The sequence below is a fragment of the Oncorhynchus tshawytscha genome, linkage group LG10, assembly GCF_018296145.1.
Source record: "Oncorhynchus tshawytscha isolate Ot180627B linkage group LG10, Otsh_v2.0, whole genome shotgun sequence".
In the NCBI taxonomy this organism is placed as follows: Eukaryota; Metazoa; Chordata; class Actinopteri; order Salmoniformes; family Salmonidae; genus Oncorhynchus; species Oncorhynchus tshawytscha.
In genome coordinates, this window is record NC_056438.1 from 10,432,087 (window position 1) to 10,442,003 (window position 9,917).

General features: G+C 42.2%; 1 protein-coding gene across 5 annotated transcripts in view; it reads left to right on the top strand.

The window, feature by feature from the left end:
* LOC112236788 (H(+)/Cl(-) exchange transporter 5) overlaps nucleotides 1-7,422 on the top strand; it is a 50,026-nt gene extending 42,604 nt beyond the window's left edge. For 4 of the 5 annotated variants that reach the window (XM_042328096.1, XM_042328095.1, XM_042328094.1 and 1 more), the window contains exon 18: nucleotides 2,080-7,422. In XM_042328096.1, coding sequence (XP_042184030.1) covers nucleotides 2,080-2,170 — 91 coding nt within the window. In that variant the 3' untranslated portion in view covers nucleotides 2,171-7,422. The remainder of the gene's footprint in view (nucleotides 1-2,079) is intronic. The other variant, XR_006084258.1, reaches the window with a different exon arrangement.
* Nucleotides 7,423-9,917: the final 2,495 nt, after the last annotated feature.

The window sequence follows — 9,917 nt, forward strand, 5'->3', positions numbered from 1 at the left end:
TATTCCTCTCTCTCTCTGTATTCTCTCTCTCTCTGTATTCTCTCTCTGTATTCTCTCTCTGTATTCTCTCTCTGTATTCCTCTCTCTGTATTCCTCTCTCTATTCTCTCTCTGTATTCTCTCTCTGTATTCTCTCTCTCTCTCTGTATTCCTCTCTCTCTCTCTCTGTATTCCTCTCTCTCTCTCTCTGTATTCCTCTCTCTCTCTCTCTGTATTCTCTCTCTCTCTCTCTGTATTCCTCTCTCTCTCTCTCTCTGTATTCCTCTCTCTCTCTCTCTGTATTCCTCTCTCTCTCTCTATCTGTATTCCTCTCTCTCTCTCTCTGTATTCCTCTTCTCTCTCTCTGTATTCCTCTCTCTCTCTCTGTATTCTCTCTCTCTCTCTCTGTATTCCTCTCTCTCTCTCTCTGTATTCTCTCTCTCTCTCTCTGTATTCTCTCTCTCTCTCTCTGTATTCCTCTCTCTCTCTCTCTGTATTCCTCTCTCTCTCTCTCTGTATTCTCTCTCTCTCTCTCTGTATTCCTCTCTCTCTCTCTCTGTATTCTCTCTCTCTCTCTCTCTGTATTCCTCTCTCTCTCTCTCTGTATTCCTCTCTCTCTGTATTCTCTCTCTCTCTGTATTTCTCTCTCTCTCTCTGTATTCCTCTCTCTCTGTATTCTCTCTCTCTCTCTCTGTATTCCTCTCTCTCTCTCTCTGTATTCTCTCTCTCTGTATTCTCTCTCTCTCTCTCTGTATTCCTCTCTCTCTCTCTCTGTATTCTCTCTCTGTATTCCTCTCTCTCTCTCTGTATTCCTCTCTCTCTCTCTCTCTCTGTATTCCTCTCTCTCTCTCTCTGTATTCTCTCTCTCTCTCTCTGTATTCCTCTCTCTCTCTCTCTGTATTCCCTCTCTCTCTCTCTCTCTGTATTCTCTCTCTCTCTCTCTCTGTATTCCTCTCTCTCTCTCTCTGTATTCTCTCTCTCTCTCTCTGTATTCCTCTCTCTCTCTCTCTGTATTTCTCTCTCTCTCTCTCTGTATTTCTCTCTCTCTCTCTCTGTATTCCTCTCTCTCTCTCTCTCTGTATTCTCTCTCTCTCTCTCTGTATTCTCTCTGTATTCTCTCTCTCTCTCTGTATTCCTCTCTCTTCCTGTATTCTCTCTCTCTCTCTCTGTATCTCTCTCTCTGTATTCTCTCTCTCTCTCTGTATTCTCTCTCTCTCTCTCTCTCTCTCTCTCTCTGTATTCTCTCTCTCTCTCTCTGTATTCCTCTCTCTCTCTCTCTGTATTCTCTCTCTCTCTGTATTTCTCTCTCTCTCTCTGTATTCCTCTCTCTCTCTCTCTGTATTCTCTCTCTCTGTATTCCTCTCTCTCTCTCTCTGTATTCCTCTCTCTCTCTCTCTGTATTCCTCTCTCTCTCTCTGTATTCCTCTCTCTCTCTCTCTGTATTCCTCTCTCTCTCTCTCTGTATTCCTCTCTCTCTCTCTGTATTCTCTCTCTCTCTCTCTCTGTATTCTCTCTCTCTCTCTCTGTATTCCTCTCTCTCTCTCTCTGTATTCCTCTCTCTCTCTCTCTGTATTCCTCTCTCTCTCTCTCTGTATTCCTCTCTCTCTCTCTCTGTATTCCTCTCTCTCTCTCTCTGTATTCCTCTCTCTCTCTCTCTCTGTATTTCTCTCTCTCTCTCTCTGTATTTCTCTCTCTCTCTCTCTGTATTCCTCTCTCTCTCTCTCTCTGTATTCCTCTCTCTCTCTCTCTCTGTATTCCTCTCTCTCTCTCTGTATTCCTCTCTCTCTCTCTCTGTATTCCTCTCTCTCTCTCTGTATTCCTCTCTCTCTCTCTCTGTATTCCTCTCTCTCTCTCTGTATTCCTCTCTCTCTCCTCTGTATTCCTCTCTCTCTCTCTCTGTATTCCTCTCTCTCTCTCTCTGTATTCCTCTCTCTCTCTCAGTATTCCTCTCTCTCTCTCTGTATTCTCTCTCTCTCTCTCTGTATTCTCTCTCTCTCTCTCTGTATTCCTCTCTCTCTCTCTCTGTATTCCTCTCTCTCTCTCTGTATTCCTCTCTCTCTCTCTGTATTCCTCTCTCTCTCTCTGTATTCCTCTATCTCAGGAGGTTGCTGGGAATCATCACTAAGAAAGACATTCTGAAGCACATGGCTCAGATGTCCAACAGAGACCCAGACTCTATCCTCTTCAACTGAGACCCAGACTCTGTCCTCTTCACCGGAGACCCAGACTCTGTCCTCTTCACCGGAGACCCAGACTCTGTCCTCTTCACCGGAGACCCAGACTCTGTCCTCTTCACCGGAGACACAGACTCTGTCCTCTTCACCGGAGACACAGACTCTGTCCTCTTCACCGGAGACACAGACTCTGTCCTCTTCACCGGAGACACAGACTCTGTCCTCTTCACCGGAGACACAGACTCTGTCCTCTTCACCGGAGACACAGACTCTGTCCTCTTCACCGGAGACACAGACTCTGTCCTCTTCACCGGAGACACAGACTCTGTCCTCTTCACCGGAGACACAGACTCTGTCCTCTTCACCGGAGACACAGACTCTGTCCTCTTCACCGGAGACACAGACTCTGTCCTCTTCACCGGAGACACAGACTCTGTCCTCGTCAACGGAGACACAGACTCTGTCCTCCCTCTCCACACCTCTGAGACTAGGAAGCGGACCTCTGGCAAATGAAGACCTTCTTCTTCAACTGAGCTCGTCTCCTCCCTGTTTCCATCCATCCACTTCTTTATGGGAGGAGGACACCAGCCTATAGGAGGGATGACACGGTCTTGTTTTCTCAATAGGTCTCACCTAAAGAAGAGGGCTGGTGGATACAGTATTATGGACACATTTATACAAAGAGGATGGAGAAATAGGAGAGAACACACTGAGAAGGGAAATGATTGGGAGGCAGGAATCCTAGCGGATAAGAGTGTTGGGCCAGTAACTGAAAGGTCGCTGGTTTGAATTCCCGAACCGACTAGGTGAAGAGTCTGTCAACATGCCCTTGAGCAAGGCACTTACCCTAATAGCTCCTGTAAGTCACTCTGGATAAGAGTGTCTGCTAAATGACTAACATGTAATACACCTGCCTAACTAATAGACAGAACTCTTTCCTGCACTGCAACCAGTACTAAAGCTGTACACAGAGAGAGAGATATGAGATGGAAGGATGAGGGTGAGATGGAGGTATGAAAAGTGAGAATTTCAGAAATGGCTAATCATGATGTAAAATACAATGTTCCACTGAGCCTTTAGAGAAAAGGACTGTTGAGGAGAGGTGGTGGGGAAGTGCTGACCAAACTGTTACTGATGCAGTAGTACACTATGTAGGGAATCAGGGTTCCATTTCAGATCCATCTGGATCGCTGTAGGATCCATCTGGATCGCTGTAGGATCCATCTGGATCGCTGTAGGATCCATCTGGATCGCCGTAGGATCCATCTGGATCGCCGTAGGATCCCATCTCAGGTAGTTAAAACTGAGTCACTGAGTCTGTCCTCCATGTTGTCTTGTCTCTGCTTGTTAGATACAGATGTGTCTGCCCATAATCTCTGAGAAGTGTGTATGTGAGTGTGTGTGTGTGTGTGTGCGCACGCGCAATACGCACACACAGTGCATATTGCTGAGATAAAGCTAGAACACAAAAGGGAAACATCGAAGTGTAGAATTCCTCCTAAAATAGCCCCCATTACCACATGGGTGTGTTACCATGACAACCCGGTTGTTCATCACTTTGATGTGCGACAGGCGTGGGAAGAGGTTAACGACACACACGGGCTATTAGACTAGAATGCTTTTAGCTACAGGATATTAGAGAGAGAGACGGATCCAAAGACGCTTCACATGGAGATCAGGTTACAAGAGCTGCTCAGAGCCACACATTCCTCAAACACCGACACATCAGACGACACGTGTCTGTGTGTGTGTTGGGTTCAGTGGTAGAGTCGGAGCAGGCCCCCTTGATTCACGTTGAGTCATATAGGGGTGGATTGGCCTCTTTCAAGGTCTTTCTTTAGGCCCCTTCGTGTGTGTGTGTGTGTGTGTGTGTGTTGGCCTCTCAAGGTCTTTCTTTAGGCCCCTTCGTGTGTCCTAGGGAATATTTTACAGACATGGGAATTTGCCGAAATGGTCTCTGACGTTTCTGAGAGTTGTACATAAACTATTTTGCCTTTCCAAGTTTGTGAAGTTGTTTGGTTTAAATAGGACTTTGGGACTTTGAGTTTAATCTCTTCTCTCTTTCTGATTCTGAAATATTTTTTTTAGGGATCGTGAATCAAACTGTGTGTGTGTGTGTGTGTGTGTGTGTGTGTGTGTGATGAGCTCATGGGAAGCGTTGTGTTTATAATCAACAATGGTGATCCGATTGTCATAACCATCTCCTTATGTCTGTGTCCCAAATTACACCCTATTCTCTATATAGTTCACTACTTTTGACCAGGGCTTATAGTGGATAGGGCACCGTTTGGGACATATCCCATTCATATGGCCCTGGAGGACCAAATGACCATCTTTTTATTGCAGTGTTTTTTTCCCTGGTCTTCTCATTTTTATAGAAATGTTGTCATCCCATCCGCCTATCCACCCTCTCCATTCTCTGTCCTTAGACAACCCCTCCCTCTTCTGTCCCCACCGTCTCTCTCTCACATATTCCAAATATGATGTCACAATGCTGCCTGCCTGTCGAGCCGCGTGAGGTTTAGTCTAGAAGGGATACAGCTTTTGTCAAAATGGACTTTTTCGCAGCAGGTTTACTATAACTTACGCAGCAGGTCAGGAAAATTAGGTTACGGTTAGGCAAATTAGGTTACGGTTAGGAGAATTAGGTTAAGGTTAGCTAAAATGCTAAAGAAAATCTACTTTTGATGTCAATTTGACAAAAGCTGTATCCCGTCTAGACATGACCGCCGCGTGACCTTTCTCTCTTGTCTTGTAACAGGAAGTGCAATAAGGTGTGGTCTAGTTTGTGCCGGGCCCTGGCCAGTTTCTTTATTTCTCCATGCTGTAGGGACCACTTCCTATGCTACTGCCAGCCTTTGTCTGCTAGTTGGGGTTTAAAAGCACTATCGCTGAGACTACTTACAATGAGCACCTCTGGCAGTTCCTAAGAAGCCTATCAGAAATTAAATGATTTGTCATTCTGAACGTGGAATGTTGTATTGTTACCATACCCTATGAGGGATTCCCATATTTGTCCCCCTCCCAGAATTCTAGAAGAGTCTAAATTCCCCCTGAAGTCTGGGCAGTGGGCTCGGAGCGCTCTGTGAGAGGCTGTGTGTGTCTGTGTTTTTCTCTGTCTGGCACCCAATTGGTCTATCCTGGCTGTTGTTGATTAATGTCTTACACCTCGCCACAGACAGGGGTTTTAGGGGGTGAGGAGGTGTGAAAGCTCATTAGAAGCACATTTCCTGACTGCCTCTTAGAGCAACACCGACCTCTGTAGACTGATAACTATGGAGGTAATGCCAACACTGTTGATATGACAATGACGGGGGGGGGGGTGTGACAGGATGGGAGGTTGTGAAAAGAGGGGGATTTAAAGGAGGGAATAGTCTTTGTTCACACTCCTGAGAAATATACTGAACAAAGGAGAGAGGGAAAGTTGAGTCAAACAAGGCCCTGTAGCCTTCACTGTCACCCCATCATACCACACTTCAGGACATAGACACGCAATTACGCTGTTCAATGTCTTACATGTAATTGATATGCCTTGATTTCAACTTTGTGGCTCATGTAAATTGTCACTTGGAAATCAGAATTCCTTAACGCTCAGTTGAAGTTGGCTGTTCTACGGAACAATACCAAGAATTTACCAAAACACTTGGCAGTAAGTGTAGGAACTTTTTTTTGTCTATATTCTAGAACTGTCTAAATACTCCGGGGATTCTATTTGACCCCACCCTAGATGACTTCACGGTGAAACCATGCACAATATACTAGAAGACCATCTGGCTTAAGGACAATCAATCCTTTTTTCTAAAGGGCGAGTCCATTCTGTGTGACCTATTTCTATGTCTGTTGCTCTGTGTGTAATATAGATGTCCATTCGGTGTGTGTGTGTGCTCCCTCTAGATGTGTGTAATATAGATGGTGGTGTTTGTTATTGACTCTTTTAGATAGGGTTGGTATGAAAGGAGAGGTACACACACTCTGGCTCTCTCTCTTTTTCCTATTCTTGCGGGGACCAAATAATTGACTCTCATTCAAAATCCTATTTTCCATAACCCCTGAGCCTAAAATAGTATTTTTCCTTGTATGGACTTCTGGGCCCCCCAAGGATAATAACACCAAAGCACACCACTCTTTATTTACCCTTCAGAGAGGTTGATATGAGAGGTCAGGGGGTTAGATCCAACAATTACATTAAGGAAAACCCTTGATGTACAAGACTGTGGACCAAAGAGAGCCCACCCTGGGTCTCGTCCATCCCATCAATCTCTAGGGTCGGGCCCAAATCCCCAAGACACATTTTCCCCAGAAACTCAAAGGTTTCTACAGAATTTCCTTTCAGAATGAAGACAAATATGCATGGACATTTATCAAAGCACTCTGCTAAGAGCTTACATTACCCACATGTTATATGAGCATTGATGACATGTATGTTTTAGCACTCTGCTAAGAGCTTACATTACGTACATGTTATATGAGCGATGATGACATGTATGTTTTAGCACTCTGCTAAGAGCTTACATTATGTACATGTTATATGAGCGATGATGACATGTATGTTTTAGCACTCTGCTAAGAGCTTACATTACCCACATGTTATATGAGCGATGATGACATGTATGTTTTAGCACTCTGCTAAGAGCTTACATTACCCACATGTTATATGAGCGATGATGACGTGTATGTTTTAGCACTCTGCTAAGAGCTTACATTATGTACATGTTATATGAGCGATGATGACATGTATGTTTTAGCACTCTGCTAAGAGCTTACATTACCCACATGTTATATGAGCGATGATGACATGTATGTTTTAGCACTCTGCTAAGAGCTTACATTACCCACATGTTATATGAGCGATGATGACATGTATGTTTTAGCACTCTGCTAAGAGCTTACATTATGTACATGTTATATGAGCGATGATGACATGTATGTTTTAGCACTCTGCTAAGAGCTTACATTACCCACATGTTATATGAGCGATGATGACATGTATGTTTTAGCACTCTGCTAAGAGCTTACATTACCCACATGTTATATGAGCATTGATGACATGTATGTTTTAGCACTCTGCTAAGAGCTTACATTATGTACATGTTATATGAGCGATGATGACATGTATGTTTTAGCACTCTGCTAAGAGCTTACATTATGTACATGTTATATGAGCGATGATGACATGTATGTTTTAGCACTCTGCTAAGAGCTTACATTACCCACATGTTATATGAGCGATGATGACATGTATGTTTTAGCACTCTGCTAAGAGCTTACATTACGTACATGTTATATGAGCGATGATGACATGTATGTTTTAGCACTCTGCTAAGAGCTTACATTACCCACCGATGATGACATGTATGTTTTAGCACTCTGCTAAGAGCTTACATTACGTACATGTTATATGAGCGATGATGACATGTATGTTTTAGCACTCTGCTAAGAGCTTACATTATGTACATGTTATATGAGCATTGATGACATGTATGTTTTAGCACTCTGCTAAGAGCTTACATTACGTACATGTTATATGAGCGATGATGACATGTATGTTTTAGCACTCTGCTAAGAGCTTACATTACCCACATGTTATATGAGCGATGATGACATGTATGTTTTAGCACTCTGCTAAGAGCTTACATTACCCACATGTTATATGAGCGATGATGACATGTATGTTTTAGCACTCTGCTAAGAGCTTACATTACCCACATGTTATATATGCGATGATGACATGTATGTTTTAGCACTCTGCTAAGATACATTATGTACATGTTATATGAGCGATGATGACATGTATGTTTTAGCACTCTGCTAAGAGCTTACATTACCCACATGTTATATGAGCGATGATGACGTGTATGTTTTAGCACTCTGCTAAGAGCTTACATTATGTACATGTTATATGAGCGATGATGACATGTATGTTTTAGCACTCTGCTAAGAGCTTACATTACCCACATGTTATATGAGCGATGATGACATGTATGTTTTAGCACTCTGCTAAGAGCTTACATTACGTACATGTTATATGAGCGATGATGACATGTATGTTTTAGCACTCTGCTAAGAGCTTACATTATGTACATGTTATATGAGCATTGATGACATGTATGTTTTAGCACTCTGCTAAGAGCTTACATTACGTACATGTTATATGAGCGATGATGACATGTATGTTTTAGCACTCTGCTAAGAGCTTACATTACCCACATGTTATATGAGCGATGATGACATGTATGTTTTAGCACTCTGCTAAGAGCTTACATTACCCACATGTTATATGAGCGATGATGACATGTATGTTTTAGCACTCTGCTAAGAGCTTACATTACCCACATGTTATATGAGCGATGATGACATGTATGTTTTAGCACTCTGCTAAGAGCTTACATTACCCACATGTTATATGAGCGATGATGACATGTATGTTTTAGCACTCTGCTAAGAGCTTACATTACCCACATGTTATATGAGCATTGATGACATGTATGTTTTAGCACTCTGCTAAGAGCTTACATTACCCACATGTTATATGAGCATTGATGACATGTATGTTTTAGCACTCTGCTAAGAGCTTACATTACCCACATGTTATATGAGCGATGATGACATGTATGTTTTAGCACTCTGCTAAGAGCTTACATTACCCACATGTTATATGAGCGATGATGACATGTATGTTTTAGCACTCTGCTAAGAGCTTACATTACCCACATGTTATATGAGCATTGATGACATGTATGTTTTACCCACACTCTGCTAAGCAGCTTACATTACCCACATGTTATATGAGCGATGATGACATGTATGTTTTAGCACTCTGCTAAGAGCTTACATTACCCACATGTTATATGAGCGATGATGACGTGTATGTTTTAGCACTCTGCTAAGAGCTTACATTACCCACATGTTATATGAGCGATGATGACATGTATGTTTTAGCACTCTGCTAAGAGCTTACATTACCCACATGTTATATGAGCGATGATGACGTGTATGTTTTAGCACTCTGCTAAGAGCTTACATTATGTACATGTTATATGAGCGATGATGACATGTATGTTTTAGCACTCTGCTAAGAGCTTACATTACCCACATGTTATATGAGCATTGATGACATGTATGTTTTAGCACTCTGCTAAGAGCTTACATTACCCACATGTTATATGAGCATTGATGACATGTATGTTTTAGCACTCTGCTAAGAGCTTACACACATTTTTATGATTGATGGTCTGTATAGTTTTTTGTTCACATGATGTATATGTACCAGTTTGTTTAAATTATTGTATGATTATTTATTTTTGCACAGAAGGAAATGTGTTTCATTATAATTGTAATGTTATGGGGTTTGTGATCTAAATATATTGTCAGCTAAATTGATTAAATCTAAATGATGCATTCAGAGAGGTGTGTGTGTGTGTGTCTGAAATGTGATGTCGTTGTTGATCTTAATGCAACGGAATCCATACCCCTGCAACAGGTTAAATCAAATCAAACATGTCCAGTGCATTTGGAAAGTATTCAGACCCCTTCCCTTTTTCCACATTATGTTGCAGCCTTATTCTAAAATGTTAAAATATTTGTTTTCCTCAATCTACACACAATACTCCATAATGACAAAGCGAAAACAGGTTTTTAGAAATGTTAGCAAATTTATTTTAATCTTTAAAAATTAAATTTAAATACGTAAGTATTCAGACCCTTTGCTATGAGACTCAACATTGAGCTCCGGTGCATCCTGTTTCCATTGATCGTCCTTGATGTT